The following is a 20152-nucleotide window of genomic DNA, read 5'->3' as shown; positions in this document are numbered from 1 at the left end:
GAGTAGATTGCAAAAATTTTCTCCCATTTTGTAGGTTGCCTGTTCACTCTGATGGTAGTTTCTTTTGCTGTGCAGAAGCTCTTTAGTTTAATGAGATCCCATTTGTCAATTTTGGCTTTTGTTGCCATCGCTTTTGGTGTTTTAGTCATGAAGTCTTTACCCATGTCTCTCTCCTGAATGGTATTGCCTAGGTTTTCTTCTAGGGTTTATTGTTTTAGGTCTAACATTGAAGTCTTTAATCTATCTTGAGTTAATTTTTGTATAAGATGTAAGGAAGGGGTCCAGTTTCAGGTTTCTGCGTGTGGCTAGCCAATTTTCCCAACACCATTTCTTAAACATGAAACTGATTTCCCACTGCTGGTTTTTGTCAGGTTTGTCAAAGATCAGATGGTTGTAGATGTGTGGTAGTATTTCTGGGGCCTCTGTTCTGTTCCATTGATCTATATCTCTGTTTTGGTCCCAGTAATATACTGTTTTGATTACTGTAGCCTTGTAGTATAGTTTGAAGTCAGATAGTGTGATGCCTCCAGCTTTGTCCTTTTTGCTTGGGATTGTCTTGGCTATGCAGGGTCTTTTTTGGTTCCATATGAAATTTAAAGTAGTTTTTTCTAGTTCTGTGAAGAAAGTCAATGGTAGCTTGATGGGGATAGCATTGAATCTAATTTACTTTGGGCAGTGTGGTGTATATACCCAAAGGATTATAAATCATTCTATAAAGACACATGGACACATATGTTTACTGTGGCACTATTCACAATAGCAAAGACTTGGAGCCAACCTAAATGTCCATGAACGATAGACTGGATAAAGAAAGTGTGGCACATATACAACACGGAATACTATGCAGCCATAGAAAAGGATGAGTTCACGTCCTTTGCGTGGACATGGATGAAGGTAGAAACCATCATTTTCAGCAAACTAACACAGGAACAGAAAAGCAAACACCACATGTTCTCATTCATAAATGGTAGTTGAACAATAAGAACACATGGACACAGGGAGAACATCAAACACCAGGGTCTGTCGGTGGGTTGGGGGACTAGGGGAGGGATAGCATTAGGAGAAATCCCTAACGTAGATGATGGTTTGATGGCTGCAGGAAACCACCATGGCATGCATATACCTATGTACCAAACCCGCACATTCTGCACATGTACCCTAGAACTTAAAGTATAATTTAAAAAATTTAATTTTGCTTTGGCTTTTGATGTAATCTACCTAGACAACTATTACATATAGAGTAACATATACACACATTTCATTTTATAAATTCTCCATTTTATTTTGACTTGGCATTTGACAATATCACTTTGATAGTAGCTTGTGAATATTAGTCAAGATTTGTATGGAGGTTGGGTGTGGTGACTCGCGCCTGTAACCCCAGCACTTTGGGAGGCTGAGTCAGGTGGATCTCTTGAGGTCAGTTGTTGAAGAGCACCCTAGCCAACATGGTGAAACAGCATCTCACTAAAAATAGCAAACTGAGGCCAGGGACAGTGGCTCATGTCTATAATCCCAGCACTTTGGGAGGCCAAGGCAGGTAGGTCACCTGAGGTCAGGAGTTCGAGACCAGCCTGGCCAACATGGTGAAACAGCATCTCTACTTAAAAAAAAAAAAAAAGTAGCTGGGCGTGGGGCCTGGGCCTGTGCCTGTAATCCCAGCTACTTGGGAGGCTAAGGCAGTAGAATTAGTTGAACGCAGGAGGTGAAGTTTGCAGTGAGCAGAGATTGCACCACTGCACTCCAGCCTGGGAGACAGAGTGAGATTCCATCTCAAAAAACAAAAGAAAATACAAAAATTAGCTGGGCATAGTGGCACATGCCTGTAGTCTCAGCTACTCTTGAGGCTGAGGCAAGAGAATTATTTGAACCCAGGAAGCAGAGGTTGCAGTCAGCAGAGATCATGCCACTGCACTGTAGTCCGGGCGACAGAGCAAGACTCCATCTCAGAAAATATATATATTTGTATAAATATAACAAAATATTTGCATAGAAAGGACATTGGGTCAGTTGCTTTACTGCATAAATACAGCATTTCAACATAAAAATATATCAGTGTAAAAATTGGCAAAGTACAAGAATAAGCAAAGAGTGAGTAAATACAAATATCAAAACAAAAGTTAATACAATACTTTTGTCATTTGAGTAAAACTTCATTCAATAAACATAGAAGGAAGTGGCATTTCCAGCCCATGGATTTATGTTGAGGAAAGTTCTCCAGGTCTTCACAATATGTTTTAGGAGATAAAAAAGGAAGAGAATCATACTGTAAACGATTGTGGATTACCAGTCTTGACCTCATTGCTTTCTCTCCCCCAGGTATTAATCACTTAGTATTTGAAGCTGACGTGTCCTAAAGCTGCAGGAAAATGGAGGAAACCAACAACAGCTCTGAAAAGGGGTTTATTCTCCTGGGATTTTCAGATCAGCCTCAGCTAGAGAGGTTTCTCTTTGTCATCATTTTGTTCTTCTACATCTTGAGCCTTCTGGGGAACACTGCCATCATACTAGTGTCTCGTCTGGACTCCAGACTCCACACTCCAATGTACTTCTTCCTCAGCAACCTCTCGTGTGTGGACATCTGCTTTACCACCAGTGTTGCCCCACAGTTGCTGGTTACCATGAATAAGACAGACAAAACCATGAGCTACGGTGGCTGTGTGGCCCAGCTCTACGCGGCCATGGGCTTGGGCTCGTCTGAGTGCATCCTCTTGGCTGTCATGGCTTATGACCGCTATGCTGCTGTCTGCCGGCCACTGCACTACACAGTCATGATGCACCCGAGGCTCTGTGTGTCTCTGGCCAGTGTAGCATGGCTCTGCGGCCTCATCACCTCTCTGGTTCAGAGCTCCCTCACTGTGCAGCTGCCCCTCTGTGGTCATCGCAAACTGGATCACATTGTCTGTGAGGTGCCAGTGCTCATCAAACTGGCCTGTGTGGATACGACTTTCAACGAGGCAGAACTCTTTGTGGCCAGTGTAGTCTTTCTAATAGTCCCGGTGTTACTCATCTTAGTCTCCTATGGCTTTATCACCCAAGCTGTGTTAAGGATACAATCAGCTGCGGGGCGCCAAAAGGCCTTTGGGACCTGTTCCTCTCACCTGGGTGTGGTCGTCATTTTCTATGGGACCATCATATTCATGTACCTTCAACCGGCCAATAGTAGATCCAAAAACCAGGGAAAGTTTGTTTCTCTTTTCTATACCATAGTCACCCCCCTTTTAAATCCCATTATCTACACTCTAAGAAACAAAGATGTGAAAGGGGCCTTGAGGACCCTGATACTGGGAAATGCTGTTGGACAAACCATGGGAACTAGTGAAACACCTGGAATTCTAAAGAAGCGAAACACGCCAAGGCCGAGTGTGAGGGTTCATTCTCCCCAGACATTCTTCTTGTCAGTCCCAAGACCCTAGGTTCCATCTAGAAAAAAAATGGTTGTCCTTTACTCCACCTGCCATCAAGGTTCATGTACCTATTATTTCTATATAATGTTCTGGCCCATCTGATAAACTTCTAGTAATGCTTCAAAGCTCAGCTGAAACGTCTGCATTCGCTCGTTGTCCTGAAACACCATCCTTCTCATCCTTGTGCAGAATTAACTGTTTTATAATATGTTTCCATAGCACTTGATACACACTGCCATTTCTACAGTTCACATTTATTATATAGTTTGTGTGCGTCTACATATGTGTGTGTGTGTATATATATATGTGACTAGGCAAAGCAATGTATACAATGTAGATAACAATGAAAAACAATGAAAAAATATATGACCATTTTCCCAGAATATGTAAGTTTTAACCAGAGAATGGACCATCCCACTCTATTGGCTTATTTACAACACGAGAAACAATTATTATTCAGAGTTGTGATGCTTGCTTTGGTTCCACAGAATTGTGGGATGCAAATAATGACTAATATTAAAAGAATCAGATAAGCAAACTTGCATTAAGGAGACTGATTCATATATTGTTTAAGTTGGTTGCCTTTTAATTGAAGTGTTTAAAAGTTGAGTAAAAGTGCCATACACTAAAATGTAAGTGTTTTAACATGTTTATAGAATTCATATAATAAATTATTGTTTCTGGCCTTAAACTCTGGAAAACAAAGTTACTCACATAATTTTATACTTTAAAATTTGAAACATGAATCCCACACACTGTCTCCTGTTAATGATCATAGTTATATGTTTGGTTTTCAAAACAGCAAAAAATGAAATATATAGAAGCATTTTAATAAGAACTGTATTCTTATATTTGACCAAACTTTTACTTTGTTTTAATTCTGTCTCTATCTCTGTATTTTTGTCTGTCTCAGCCTCTTTCTCTTTCTTTTCCCAAAGAGACTGAACTTCATCAATTTGTCAACTTCAAGTATTTTAAGAGAACTGTGCAATTACAGAAAAAAGTGATTTAATCTGTGGTTGTAATTTTACTTCATATTCTCATTATAAGGGAAAAGAAGCATGAAAACATCAGTGCAAATGAAGGGTAAAATGCAGGCAGAATCTGGGGTGGAAGTGGAATTTTCAAGTGATTTAGACTTTTCTTTTTTGGACAGGGTCTTGGTCTGTTGCCCAGGCTGGAGTGAGTGGCTCAGTCATGGCTCACTGCAGCCTCGACTTCCTAGGCTAACATGATTCCTCTGCCTCAGCCTTCCAACATTTAGATTTATAATAATTCATCCTTGTGTGAATATTGTGGCCTGCCTACAAATGTTAAGGATGACGTTTGGACCTGCCTTTCCTTCCAAAGCCTGGACTGAAGGCAAAATGGCTGCACACACAGAACAAAAAGGCATCAGGAGAATTCACTAATGACTCAGGCTGCCTCTTCACAAATACCCTGTCCAACTGGCACCTCTTCAATATACTTTCAGCAAACAAAATGATGAATAGCCAACTTAACCAGGCTTATTTCCCTCTTATTTTTGTTAAGTTTGTCTTCTAGGATATTCTCATGTGACTTTCCTCCCTCAGTAATGGAAGGAAGAATTGGGAACTGAGCAGAACATGCTGAGGAGTGCATGCTTTTGTTTGCAATATGCAAGTAGAGAAGTTCTACAGGAAGCCTCACATGTACAAATGCTTTATTCCTGATAATCCGAGAACCACGGCATTGGGAAGAATGTACCTGTGTCACAGTCTCGATCAACTGAAATAGAATACGGCCCTAGAGCAAAAGATGTGACATTTAAAGAAATAGCTCAAAGTGAAAAGCAATAATTGGAACACAATGTGTAGAAAAAATGACATATGAATCATGAAACAAACATTTTCAAAGACAAACTCACAACCATTTAAGGTAGTATGGAATACAAATCCCATTGAAAGCAAAATCAAATTATTACTGTACCCAATTAAATTCAAACATAATTTAGAATAAAAGTATAGATAGAATAATATAAAGATGCTAATCTCAGCAATAAACAGTTATTTGCACCAAAAAGGAAATGATAATAGATGATATGATTAATAAACATACGGAAAGCAAGCTAAAATAATTAACTGCAGATGAAATTGGGAACACATTTGAAAAAAATCCTGTTACTACTATCTTGAATTTAGTGTTTTTCTGACATGGATGTATTTATATTGCTTTTGTAATCGTCATACACATATAATTTCATACTCTATTATTGTGAGCATTTCTTTTCAGAATGATGTATAAAAATATTCACCATTTATTGAAAATCTTCCCTACAATTGAATAACATGAATATTTCCTTTTTTAAATAACTACATTGAGCATACTTTTACGTTTGTGAATATATTTATAATTATGTATTTGTAAGGTATTTTATAAATACAGTTGGTAAATCTAAAACAAGAACACATCAATTTTCACGCATTGTTGATCTGAACAGGTTTTCAATGGATGCCAAGAAAAAAATTGTCTTACATAATTAAATGACCATTCAATATTGCAATTATTTAAAAACTATATGGTGAGACTGCTGAAATATGTAAATGTTCCACCACTCCAAACACCATGAAAAAGGTTTACTTTAAGAAATAAAAAATAATTTCTTTTATATAACATGAATATTAATGAATTCATGCAAAACAAAAAGCATATAGCACCACAACTTAAATGCTTAATTTTCATACACACACACCATTTTTAAAAATTTCATACACACACACCATTTTTAAAAATTTAACACACACACATTTTAAAAAATTATCATACAGGCCGGGCACAGTGGCTCATGCCTGTAATCCCAGCACTTTGGGAGGCCGAGGTGAGTGGATCACCTGAGGTCAGGAGTTCAAGACCAGCCTGGCCAACATGGCAAAACCCCATCTCTATTAAAAATACAAAAGTGAGCTGGCCATGGTGGTGTGCACTACTCGGGAAGCTGAGACAGGAGAATTGCTTGAACCCAGGAGGCAGAGGTTGCAGTGAGCCGAGATGGTGCCACTGCACTCCAGCCTGGGTAACAGACAAGAGCAACACTCCATCTCAGAAAAAAAAAAAAAGAAAATCAGTACATTGAAGAAATACTTGCACTCCCATGTTTGTTGCAGCGCCATTCACAATAGCCAAGATTTGGAAGCTACCAAAGTGCCTATCAACCGATGAATGCACAAGGAAAATGTGGTACTTATACACAACAGAGTAGGGGGGTAGTATTCAGCTGCAAAGAATGAGATCCAGTCATTTGCAACAGCATAGATGGGACTGGAGATCCTTATGCTAATTGAAATAAGCCAGGATCAGAAAGACAAACATCACATGTTCTCCTTTATTTGTGGGCTCTAAACATCAAATCAACTGGACTCATGGACATAGAGAACAGAAGATGGCACTAGAGGCTGGGAAGGGTACTGCGGGATTGAGGGAAGGTAGGGATGGTTGTTGGGTACAAAAATATAGCAAGAATGAATAAGACCTACTATTTGATAGCATGAAAGGATGACTATAGTAATAATTTAATTGTACATTTTTAAATAGCTTAAGGAATGTAATTGGATTGTTTGTAATGCAAAGGATAAATGCTTTAGAAGATAAATACCCCATTCTCCATGATGGGCTTATTCCACACTGCATGCCCGTATCAAAACATATCGTGTGTTCCATTAATATATGCACCTAACATGTACCCACAAATTTTGAAAAATAATTTATAGATTAAAACCAAAATGATACTCTAAAAATTTTTTTTACGTAGCTGTGTTCAGAGGTGGGGACTTTAAGAGATGATTTGCTCGTAAGGCCTCTGTTTTCATAAATGAATTAATTCATGGATTAATGGATTATCATGGAAGTGGGGCTAGATAATAAGAGAGATCTGGGCTAGCACATCAGACTGCTCAGCTCCCTCCATCATGTAATGTCCTGGTCCGCCTGATGCTCTGCAGGGAGTCCCCGCTGGCTGGAGGGTTCCCACTGGTCCGCCTGATGCTCTGCAGAGAGTCCCCGCTGGCTGGAGGGTTCCCACTGGTCCGCCTGATGCTCTGCAGGGAGTCCCCGCTGGCTGGAGAGCCCTCGCTGGCTGGAGAGCCCTCGCTGCATGTGGACCCTTGCCCTTGGACTTCTCAGCCTCCATAATTGTAAGGAATAAGTTTTCTTTATAGAAAATGAACTAAGAGAATGGGTTTTGTGAAGAAATAAAAGAGAAACACACAAACTCATTATGGCTTCTTTGTTAATGAAATTTTACTATACATTATTTTATTGTTTCATAAAAGTGAATTTTTAAAATTCCTCATATTAAGAAGCATAAAGAGGTAGTGGAATATTTATTTACATAGTATTTTAACATAAACCCTACTATTTAATTATTCTACACATGTGGGCATTTTGTGTGTGTTAATTAGAAACAGGGCTAACCAACTTTAATGGAACTATGGTCTATTTCAAACTAAAATCTACGTATTAATATATTTATTAAGTACTACTTAATGAAATTACTGAAGTTTTCTAGTGTCATAAACTGATGAAAATATAAGAGAGATGGGCAATAGGTGTTTTCCCACCTCTCCAAAATGATTGGTTCATTTTGGACATAACATGGCAATGGAAAGGAAGGTGTAGTTCCCTGCCATGATTTTAACAGAACTCTTTGAAAATACAAGCAACAAAATTGCCACTGTAATTCAGTGATTGAGAAAAAATTACTTAAAATATTCTGAAAATGTAATAACACATTAGGAATACATTTTATATACTGTTTTTACATATAAAAATTGATTAAAGCTGTAGAAAATGAAACTCAAACAATTGGAAAATGCATGGGTAAAGATTTGTCTAATGTATAAAGAAAGACAACAAACAAACTACCATGTATTCACGAATATAAAGATGTCAACAGTTGAAACTGGGGACTGCTAGATGGGAAAGGAGTCGCAGGAGATGAGGGTTAGAAAGCTACCTACTGGGTGCTGTGTTTGGTACCTGCATGATGGGGTCATCCATAACTGAAATGTCAGCATCACACTATACCCAGGTAACAAACCTGCACACGGACCCCCAGAATCTAAAATGAAAGCTGAAAAAACAAATACCCTGGAAAATAGGATTTGAAAGGAGAAAAAAAAAAAAAAAATATATATATATATATATATGTATATATTTGGGAATAAAAAAGTAGATTATTATTTTACTTGGAAAATTTGTTTTGATCTACGACAAAGCAAAAGATAAAGATGAGTAACGTATAGCAATCACTTAGATACTAATATCAGAATAAGATAGACATTTAATTACACATTTTACTAAAAAATTTGCAGAGAACACAAATACAAAACAAAACATTAATGATAAAAATGTAAACTATATCTACAATATCTACAATAAGGTCTCACTCTTACTGCTGAATTGCAGAAAGAAAAAATGATCATCAGTACTGTTGTGAATAAAGTAAAAAGACATCACCAGGTTCTGCCCTCTGTCATGATAGATTGTTGAGAGGAAGCAACTTGGATATATAAATTAGAAATGAACACTTTAAATAAACACTTAATCACAAAGAGAATCTAGGAATTCTTTAGATATTCATCTCAGTGTTTTAGATGATCAAAAATTTTGATAAGCCTACATTTAAAATAAGAGAATGTTACATAAATTCTGTTTCAAAGGCAAAATATTACGAAAATTTATATCCAAAAAGTAATATTTCTAAAAGTAAAGACATGAGACTGTACACAATTTTATTTAGGCACATATAGAGCTATATATGGCATTCTACAGTATATATAGAATCTATAATATATTCCATATTCTATACTATATATAGTATATATACTTCTATAGCATATATAGAATATATAAGATACTATGTATAATATATATAGCATATAACCTTTCATATAATATATAGTATCTTTTATATATATTATATAGTATCTTATATATATTATATAGTATCTTTTATATATTCTACTTATCCATATTACATATTAAAAAATATAGAAAATAAATTTTTCTAGTAAATTTGATGGTATCACATAACTATTTTTGCTTCATATATATGTTAAATTATAGAGCTCATAAAATGCATTTATAGAACAAAAAAGATATTCCACAAATATAATCAATGTAATCAAAACCACCACATGGCATTGATCTGAATTTATTATTTTTCACAGGAGGAAAAACTGAACCTATATTTCAAAAACAAAAGCTGGATGGACATCTTGAACGTTCTTGTCCAAATGCCACAGTCTCAGGCCCTATTGCCTTCTGAGCCAAGGTAAGGTAAGTAGATATGCTAGAATGCTGTGGAAACAGATAAAGAAGTGATACAGTTTAATGAGACAGAATGGGCATTCTGTAGTTAATTCAGGGTGACTTGCAGAGTAACAATGAGATCAGTTCATGGCATGGTCACAGAAACATGAAAGAGAAAGTGAGTTCAGCTGACGTGCCTGACCACATCCAGTGCACATGACCCTCACTTTTTCCTAGCCATGCGGGATTTCTTGGAGCTGACACACTTCCTCAGCAGAAAACTCTCTCCTCTTTTAGTTTTCCCCGAGTGAAATGATCCTCCTCTGGTTCCTGCATCCTTCACTGCTATCCTTAATTATAATACCCTGATCTTTTATGTATGAAACTGGTCATATGAAATAGTAGAACCCATTTATTTATTTGTTTTTGCCCTTGGCCTCTCTCTCTTCCACAGGCCTGCGAGCTCTGTAAGAGTAGGGATATCATCTCTTGTTCACAGTATTCCCCACCTTATAGCACAATGCCTCGAGCATGGCAAGCACAGAATACATACCTATGACACTGCTGTCGAGTAGAAGCAGTCTCCCATAGCACTCCCCAAATTTTCCATTCTCGGTCACTTTCAAAAATGTAGCATTTAAAATCTACATCTCAGTTTTCTTTCACTTAGCAGCATTTTTGTATCCAATGTCTCTCATGTTTTTGACTCCCTCTGAACTATTCTACAATTCTTGGAAGACAGAAAATTAATATTCCAGGGCAATGTTCCTCACATTCAATGTCCCTTATTGGTACTACTCATCGCAGGCTGCTATGTCATCTTTTCTCCTTGTCATAAAGCAAGGCTTTAAAACAATCGCAGACTTCATAGTATTGTCACTTAGATGAATTACTATTTTCCAACAATACTTCCTGATTGATAATTATTGATTATTGTGGTTTTTGCCATTAAAAGCAATGGCAAAAATCGCAATTACTTTTTCACCAACCTAATACTTCTTCAGTCACTCAAGAAGAGTGTGCTCAGGGTCTCACTGATTAGAGTGTATATCGGCAGCAGTCAGGTCTTGTTTATGCAATGATCTCAATTTCATGCATTCCTATTATCACCAAATGATACCAGATAATACCTTGCTACTTTAGGGGATAACAATATAGATAAACAAAAGATAAAGTTTGCATTCAATGGTTTATTTGAAATATTTTATAGAGCTACTGCATAATGACAAAAAGGACAATACGTCAGGAACATATAAGTAAGGTATCTAATGTAGTCGTGAGGCTGTCCACAGGGGATGTTGTGATAACAGATTTAACATCTTTGAGAACATTCTATTCAACATCAGAATATACTTTTTTTCCAAAGACTCATGAATAATCAACAAGATAGACCATATCACAGATCATTAAACAAACCTTAACAAATTTAAAAGATTTGAAATTATGTGGAATGTTTTCTCTGGCAACACTGGAATCAAACTGAAAGTGAATTAATATGAAAACAACTGGAAAAATCAACTATTTGGAAATTAATATATTTATAAACCACAGGACAAACAGGAAGTCTCAAAGGAAAATGTTGAAGAATTTATGAAGTTTTAATTCTATTTTTTAATTACACACATTTATTATAGTTGTATGTGCTATGAAATAATTTCAGGTTACATATAAAGCCTTAATTCTAAATCCAGCTAAAGTATCATTGAAAAGTAAAGGTGGAGAACACAAGACATTTTCAGATTTCTTTTTTTAGACAAGAGTTTTTACCACTGTCTGAAGGAACTATTATATTTAATTTGAAGTATAAATACACAAAGGCCAAGAGTTTGGGAAAAAAGATAACAGCAAGAAATTTTTGGGGACTGAAAAAAGGATAATTAGAATTGGACTTCTTAGATCTAAAAAAGCTGAATATTTATTTGGTCATAGAAGCTCAGAAGCTTGCAGAATTTTATACTGGAAGAATCCCTCCAAAAGCTCAAAGTTGAAGTAATCAAGTACCTCTAAACACTTCAAATAGGAAGCTTGTATAAAATTTGTATAAAAGCTGTTAGATCTCTGATCCTTGTACCTACTTCATGCAGGTGGGCAACTTCTCCTTCCCCAATTGGTACAGCCCTCAAAATTCACTTAATGGAAATGTTGAATGCTGGGGGCTCTGGATCAAGAAAAATATGAATGACACAAGAGCATAAGTGAAACTCTGTATAAAATTAGGAGAAGCTGGGTGAGCACTATATACAAACTCTGTACAAATTTTGTGGCTTTTCTGAATAAAGTTCAACATAAGAATTAAAAAATTAGAATGATGTTTATATTTTTGGTGGGGAGCATGTGCTGATTGGAGGAGTGGCAAGAGGGTTTCAGTGAAGGCAATGTTCTGTTGCTTGATGTTTAGCAACTGTTTCCTTTCTGATGACCACTAAATGTTTGTTTTGGCATTTGAATGTGCTATGTATTTTTTTGGTATAAATTTAAGGGGTATGAGTGCAATTTGTTGCATGCAAAGATTGCGTAGTGGTGAAGTCAGGGCTATATACTATATGCTGTATTATACTATGTACTACATGTTATGTAATACTTATGTAATATGTATACTACATGCTATATTATACTATGTGCTATTGCAGCTATATGCTATATTATACTTGTATTACAATAGCTATGCTATATTATACTATGTACTATTATAATATAGCTATGTTATATTATACTATACTACTATAATATAGCTATATGCTATATACTATGTGCTTTATTATACTAAATATAGAAAGGGATTAAAAACTATTTATAATGTGCTTGTCTTTCTTAGAAGCCCTGTTCCCTCCTTCATTAAGTGATGACTTCGCTCCCTAAAATTCCCATAAAATAGTCCTTGACCTCAAGAACCCTGAGTGGTCACTCAGGAACACTCACACCTGCTCTGGTGGGACAGGGGTTATTTGAGCCTTACCAGCTATAGCTGGTCCTGAGTCCAAATCCATAAATTTCAGCTCTAGAAGCTGAAGAAAGCTAGCACATTTTCCCCATTCTGGGCCGTTGGCTTCTCCGACATCAAGGTCATAAGATTGAGGGTGAAAGTACTTGCTTATCTAGGATTGTATTTAAGTAAAATATATTGATCCATGGCAAATTATCTTAGAGTTTTAGATGTTCATCTTATGAGAGAAAAACAATGATAGCTTAATAACAAATGGTTTATGCAATAAAACATTTACATTCATTTAAAATTATTAACAATATTTAATGATGTTTTAAATGTACTTTCAAGAACAGGAAAAAAAAACACATACTAAGAATTCAAATAAAATTTTATATAAAATAGTTGCAAATAGATAGGCCTAAGCAAAGAATTCTTTCTCCTGTTATAGCACTTTGAGTAACTTTTTTTCCTTATTTTATAAAATTAAAGCAGGATAGTTTTTAAGAAAGACATTTAAAGCAATAAACATCTATTACCATTGATAACTACAAATGCATATTTAGATAAAAATGAGAAAAAATAATTTTACACATTATTTGGCAGCATACCAAAGAATCATATGTGCAGAATTTTCTATGTTTTACTGTATTTTCCCAATTGTTTCCAGAGAGATTGCAGCAGCTACTCACTGGCACAATCCTAGCACTCTAGAGCCTTGAGCTGCTGGCCTTACGCCATCCCCCTGCCTCAGCCTCCCTAGTAGCTGGGACGACAGGCACATGCCACCTCACCCTGCAGGACTGTCTTTACATTTAATGATCGCACTTCGGCTTATATACCTAAAGAAACTAAAATCAGAAGGCTAAAGAGATGTCTTCCTCCCATGTTCATTGCAGCATTATTAACAATAGCCAAGACATGGAATCAACCTTAGTGTGCATCAGTGTATGAATGGAAAGAAAACGTGAGCTAAATGTGTATGTGTGTGTATATATATAATATATAATATATATACTGTGTACTAGTATCAATACTTAGGAAAAGAGCTCTGTGCATTGTTTACCAGTTCCAGGAGAGGACCCTACAGGCCTCCCCGATTTGTGCTAAGGTTCTGTGTCTGGCTGGAGGCTTTGCCCAAACCCAGCTGCCAGAGTGTGAGTCTGGTGAGACAAAACACTCATGAAACAAGTCAGGCAAAGTAGCTTCATTCCTCACAGACAGGCAGCAAGAATCAGCAGAAGCCCAGACTCCAGGGCAAAGCAGTCGTCCAAGGCTTAGGAAAGCTGCCCAGGTAGAGGGAATCTCATCTGCACATTCCCCTGCTGTGCAAAGTGAGACGGGGGTTCGATGGAGGAGGAGGAGAGGTTGGGATAGGAGCTTTATACTAAATAGGTTAGCTAGACAGACACATGTAACAGGTCCTGACACATGTAGATGGAACATGTAACCCACGTTCACTTTGGAGTGGAGACTTCACATTCAAATGTGTTGCAATTAGGTCCCGTAGGTCAAAAGGTCTTTTCGTGACAGGAAGGCAGGCAAGTGCACAGCCTCTGTAAACCAGCCAGAACCAGTCCATGCTCAGTGGTCGTCTTATCAGAAGAGAGTTACCGAAGTCAGTCTCTTCTCCAGTGAAAGCTGTAGTTATGGCTGGTGGAACAAGGAGTCGGTGTGGAGTGGTAAGCTACAGTTGTTTTCAAATGGCTTCTCTCCAGGGCAGTACTAGTTTAGCTGTTAGAGAAAAAGGGAAACCCGGTGGCAGACAGTGCATGACTTAACCCTTGCCTGGCATGGCCTTAGGGCTCGTTTATAACTTGGTATTTTGTTGCCATAAAGAGTCAATGAGATGGGGCGCAGTGGTGCATGCCTGTAATCCCAGCACGTTGGGAGGCCAAGGTAGGTGGATCACTTGAGACCAGAAGTTCGAGACCAGCCTGGCCAACATAGTGGAAAACCCATCTCTACTAAAAGTACAAAAATCAGCCTGGTGTCGTGGCACGTGCCTGTAGTCCCAGCTACTCTGGAGGGTGAGGTACGAGAATTGCTTAAACCTGGGAGGTGGAGATTGCAGTGAGCCAAGATTGCACCACTGCACTCCAGCCTGGACAACAGAGCAAGACGCCATCTCAAATGATTTGGTGTCAAAAAAAAAAAGTCTACGAATCTTATATTATCTCTATATTGGCATTAAAGCCAGCCATTGTTGTGTGTAAACTGCTAAAGGGAAGTGTGTCTGACCTCCTGTCAGTCACGTCGAGGAACTCAGTTTTTAATTTTTTTTCTGGGGTCCCCTTGACCAAGCAGGTGGTCTGTTCAGTTGGCAGGGGGCCTAGGATTCCCATGAGAAATGAAAAGTTATGTTCATACGAAAACCTATACCTGAATGTTTGTACTAGCCATGTTTATAATGACCAAAAATTGGAAACAACTGGTGAATGAAAGAAGTGATAATCCATAAAATGGAAAACTCTTCAGCAATAAAAAGGAACGCTTTATATATAAATCAACCTCGATGAGTCTTAAACACACTTTGCTAAGAAAGACCACCAGCCTCAAAATGCTACACATGTTTTGTGACTCAATTTAGCTCCCGTTTTGTGAAAGGTAAACTGCAGGGAGACGTAACAGGCCAGTGTCTGCCAGAGGCTGGAGCAAAAGAGAATTTGGGGGATTAAACCTTGTTCTCAACCCACGTAGTGATCATTGTTTCGTGACTCCATGCATGTGTCACAACTCAAGTGTACACAAAAAGCATAAATTTCATTATATAAACATTTTTAATTCCTACTGCAGGAAGCAGGACAGCAGAGGAGGAGATTCCAGCTTTAGTTCCCCCCCAGAAGAACAACTGCACAAGTATCCACAAATGAAAATAGCTCTGGAAAAGCTCAGGAGTCCACGTAAGAGGCTACAGCAATACAGTGGAGGAAAATAACAGAAAAACTGCACAAGAAAAGGCAGCACAATTTCATTTCGCATCGACCCATCCTCCAGGCCAGGACTCCTTAGTGCAGAGGAAACCCCCCAGATCGCAGGTTTCCCTTGCAAGGAAAAGGAGAGTGGGAGGAACAACCATTCCCCGAGTCTGGCCTCCTGGACACTGCCCAAAACTTCAGTTTTACCACCACCCCCCTCCCCCCCCCCCCCCAAAAATTACGAAGGAGACCAGAATAGTGGAAACAGCTGGAAATACCTGGGAAGAAAGAGACGAGGGATGGGGGCTCGTCACACTGCAGGAGCCCCTCAGTCTCCGCTGGTGTTCTCTGCACAGGACTCCCAGAGCCCTCTCCCCTGGGAACCTGAACAGCCTTTCCAGGCACCGCACCCCCTCAGCGTTCACTGCTGAGGATTCCTCTGGGTTTAGCCATTGCAGACATAAGCTGCTTCATCTCCAGCAGATTTTGTCACCAAGGAAGTCAATCGCCAGCAGAGCCCAGTGGAATTCCTATAAATCTCCCCACTGAGGGCCTCGCAGGCTTTTCCTGCACAGTCTCCAGGGCCTTGAGCCATGCCCCCCCAAACACTCCCTCCTTGGAGCCACCTCAGCTGCAGCTGCCACCAGCACCCCAGCCCAGGGACCAGTGCTATGAATGTGCCCACAAATGACCCGGGCCCTTTCTGCCAGCCCCTGTCCCCACTGCTGAGCTCTCCCTTGGCTACCTGCTGGCCCTGACCCTCACCGCCGAGTGCTCTCCCTTGGCTACCCGCTGGCCCTGACCCTCACCGCCGAGTGCTCTCCCTTGGCTACCCACTGGCCCTGACCCTCACCGCCGAGTGCTCTCCCTTGGCTACCCGCTGGCCCTGACCCTCACCGCCGAGTGCTCTCCCTTGGCTACCCGCTGGCCCTGACCCTCACCGCCGAGTTCTCTCCCTTGGCTACCCCCTGCAGCCTGGCTCATGCGGGCTTCCAGACCCAGTCCCCTCAGCTGCATATACACAGCAGCTGGCTCCAGCTTCCAGCACCCAGCACCCACTGCCATGCTTGCCCCTGCAGCCATGAATGCATGCTGCAACTCCAGGCCAAGCAGCTGTGAGCATGCATACAGCCACCTGAGTTCCATAGCTGGCCCCGCCAGCATGTGTGTTGCCTACAGCCCCTGCAGCTGCACACACGCCTGCTGTCAGTTTCATCGCAGAAACATTCGCACACCCAACTATGACCCCCATGTGCCTGTCCCTGGCACCATGCTTGCACATGCAGCTGGCCCCCACAGCCACATACATACATGCTGCCAGCTTTGGCACCATAGCTGTATACACACACACTACAGCCCTGTTGCAGTCCCTCATCTGGCACCAGCAGCCTCACATGTGCATGTCACTGTCCCTGATTTTTATATCCCCGTGCTTGCACAAACCAACTCCACCCCCATGCATGTATTTTTACTCTGCTGCAGCTCTTGCCCTTGGCCCTGCCCGTCGCCACCATGTGCTTACTCATAGTTAACCCCTGCTGCAGTGCATATTCCTGCAGCCAGCCCTGCACCCAAGCTTGTGCACCTCACCAGCCCCAGCCTCAGCCACCGCCTGTGCCAGCTCCCTGTCCGGGGACCTAGAGGGACTCTGAGGACCTCAGTCAACTGGGGACCTCCCACAGCTCTTGTCACTTTGATTTAATCACTTTTCAATGAAAGCATTCTATCAAAACATTAACGTTGTATACCACAAATATATACAAATATATCCAATCCTTGCCAATTATACCTAAATTTCAAAAAGTAAATACATTTAAAAACCATGTTTAAATTTTTATGTAAAAATAAACATAAGTCATTTTAGAAAATCTGATCAATTATAAAAACTCAATTTTAAATAGAAGTGAAACTATAGATATAACTTCAAATTCTACACATTCAAAAATCCAGAATAAAATGGAACATTTTCTATTAACTTACCAATTTTCTAAATTTAAAGCTTTGTAAAAATTGAGTACACCAAATATCACTAAGGAAATGTAAAATTGCATTATCTTCCAAACCAGCCTCCATGCCCAAGTGAGTCAAACTGTTACCTGTCAAACATTTTAGGAAAAGATGATTACCTAAATGATTTTAGAGGATTAAAAGATGCTTGTATGAGTGTGAAATAACATTTAAAATAAAAAAGAATGACAAAAAATACCCTTTGATACCCTCTTTATGTAATAAATGTAATTATTCTAAAAATAATGCTGGCAACAAGAATCTGGAATCTGATAGCATATGACAGTAACATTTAAAAATAGGTATATTCCAGAAATATAGTTTAATATGAAAACATCAGTTTGTATTTATTCCACATAGGAAGGTGGTGTCGAATTGTGGTAAACGCTGTCTATTCTCTGACCAAACTGCCCGAGACTGATTCTTGTTTTTGACCATTTTTAGCTGTGAGGACTTGGGCATGTTCCTGACTCCTAATTGGTTCATTATCTGTGAAATCTAGATGAAATAAATAAAACCAACATTGTGGTGTCATTGTGAGGATTGAGTTGACATAAATATGGATATAGATAATAAAATCTTTAGACCAGTGTCTTACATAAAGCCAACGCTAGAAATGTACTGGCTTTTATTGTTGGAATAGTTATTAACAGTTTAAAAAAGAAAAAGTGACAATTTCAGTAGATGCATTGAGGGAAATTGGCTTAATTTCCTGACAGATTTCTAAAAATAGCTAAGTGACAGATATATCCTTGAAATATTTGCAAAATCTAAAACATGCATTCCTGTTCTAATAACCCTTCTGCTTATGTTTTTTTGTTGTTGTTGTTGACTAGCTAAATCCGGCACTAAAACTGTGTGTGTGTGTGTGCGCGCGCGCGTGCGTGTCCTCTTCCAAAAAATTCATAGTAACAGAAGTGTTAGGCTACAGGTTCAGGATAAGTTATTTAAACCAGTTGGAAGACGTGTGGGACGGGAAGGAATAGATCACCAGAACAAGCTGCAGTTCCACAACCTTGAAATATTTTATGAATGTACTTCTACACTTTTACTTTTTGAAGAAACATTTGCATTTCTAACTACATACAGTAGTGCAAATATTGTCTTTCTCCCATTCAACAGTTTTTTCAGTGTTTTTCATTTCATCAACAGTGTTTTCATCTTTTGTCATAAAGTATTTATGCTTTTTTGGTTTTTCTTGCAGATCTACGGTAAAGACCAGGACGTTCTACTTTTGTGGAAAATGTATCTTCACAAACAGTCTCCACAAGGCTATTTTAATCTCCTTATTCCTAAGGCTATATATGATGGGATTGAGGAAGGGAGGCAAAACTGTGTATGTCACAGCGATCACCAAATCCTGCACGGACAGAGTTGTTGCAGTTGGTCCTAAGGCTGCAAAGAGCCCTGTGGTGAGAAAGATCATGACGACAACCAGCTGGGGGGAGCAGGTGGAGAAGGCTTTTGCTCGACTCTGTCCTGAAGGGATTCTCAGCACCGTGGAGAAGATTTGGAAATAGGAGATCATCATGAGAATAAAGCATCCCAGAACCAAACATGAGCTCAGGGCCAGGGTCAAAAGCTCTACAAAGAAAACCTCACAGGAAACCAGAGCCAACACGTGAGGGATGTCACAGAAGAACTGGTGGATCACGTTGGATCTGGAAACCTGCTCCCGAAACATGTTCCCAGTGTGGACGGCCGCGTAGGAGAAACAGCTTAGCCAGGTGGTGACTGCCATCTGATAGCACCTTCCGGATGTCATCACAGCTCCGTATCGGAGGGGGTGGCAAATGGCAATATAGCGGTCGTAGGACATGACAGTGAGGAAGGCCAGCTCAGCAGATGCAAAGGCAAAGAAAAAATAGACTTGAGCCACACAGCCAAGATAAGAGATGGAGCTTCTGCGAGTCAGGGAGTTATGGATGGATTTAGGCACAGTGACTGAGATGTAGCACAGATCCAAAACGGAGAGGTTCTTCAGGAAGAAGTACATGGGGGTGTGAAGATGCTGATCGAGAGTGATGACCGCAGTGATGAGCAGGTTTCCCACCAGCGCTGCCAGATAAATCAGCAGAAAGAGCCCAGCGTGCAGCACCTGCAGCTCCCAGGTGCCGGAAAACTCCATCAGCAGGAATTCTGTCACTTTTGTGAGATTGTCCATTTGGCAGCGAAATCTGTGTTCTGATTGTTGAGAAAAAATACACAGTAGTTTTAAATGAGACAAGGTGAGCATGGTGTGGTAGGAGTAATATCCTCCTAAATTAAATTAAATCCACTGTACATCTTCCACACTGCTTATGTAAATACAACGGTGGGAGATTTTAACATGAAATGATCATAAAAAAATATGCCGAAGACTACGAGTCGAGTAACCGATTTCTAAAAGCTTTCGATTAATACTGTTTTTCTATTATACGGAACTTCTCAATCTTGAAACTAAGATTTTTCTCATCAAATAAACTATGGTGCTTATTAAATATGCAAAATTTCAAGTCTCAAGGCAAATATACTAAATAAAAATTTGTGGGATAAAACCAATACTTTGCTTTTCATACAAGTTTCTGGGTGATTTTTTAATACAAAAGTTTGTAGTTTTAACTGTGGTTATACATCCTGGGCAGAGT

The 20152-nt window shown here is 39.3% G+C and overlaps 2 protein-coding genes across 2 annotated transcripts; one reads left to right on the top strand and one right to left on the bottom strand.

The window, feature by feature from the left end:
- The first annotated feature begins 2369 nt into the window (after positions 1 to 2369).
- On the top strand, positions 2370 to 3416 carry LOC126959581 (olfactory receptor 2G6-like). Its single transcript, XM_050798954.1, has one exon. It carries the CDS (start codon positions 2370 to 2372, stop codon positions 3414 to 3416), a length of 1047 nt encoding a protein of 348 aa, XP_050654911.1.
- Positions 3417 to 18721: 15305 nt separating this feature from the next.
- LOC126943546 (olfactory receptor 14I1) lies at positions 18722 to 19707 on the bottom strand. The gene has a single exon (XM_050772391.1). It carries the CDS (start codon positions 19687 to 19689, stop codon positions 18754 to 18756), a length of 936 nt encoding a protein of 311 aa, XP_050628348.1. The 5' UTR covers positions 19690 to 19707; the 3' UTR covers positions 18722 to 18753.
- Between the last annotated feature and the right edge of the window lie 445 nt (positions 19708 to 20152).

This window comes from Macaca thibetana, chromosome 1 (genome assembly GCF_024542745.1).
Source record: "Macaca thibetana thibetana isolate TM-01 chromosome 1, ASM2454274v1, whole genome shotgun sequence".
Classification (NCBI taxonomy): Eukaryota; Metazoa; Chordata; class Mammalia; order Primates; family Cercopithecidae; genus Macaca; species Macaca thibetana.
Note: the sequence above shows the minus strand (reverse complement) of the source record. Positions and strands in the feature narration are given on the sequence as shown.

Bases quoted from the DNA above. Each gene is read 5' to 3' on its own strand.
- LOC126959581 (XM_050798954.1), top strand. From the start codon at position 2,370: ATGGAGGAAACCAACAACAGCTCTGAAAAGGGGTTTATTCTCCTGGGA.
- LOC126943546 (XM_050772391.1), bottom strand. From the start codon at position 19,689: ATGGACAATCTCACAAAAGTGACAGAATTCCTGCTGATGGAGTTTTCC.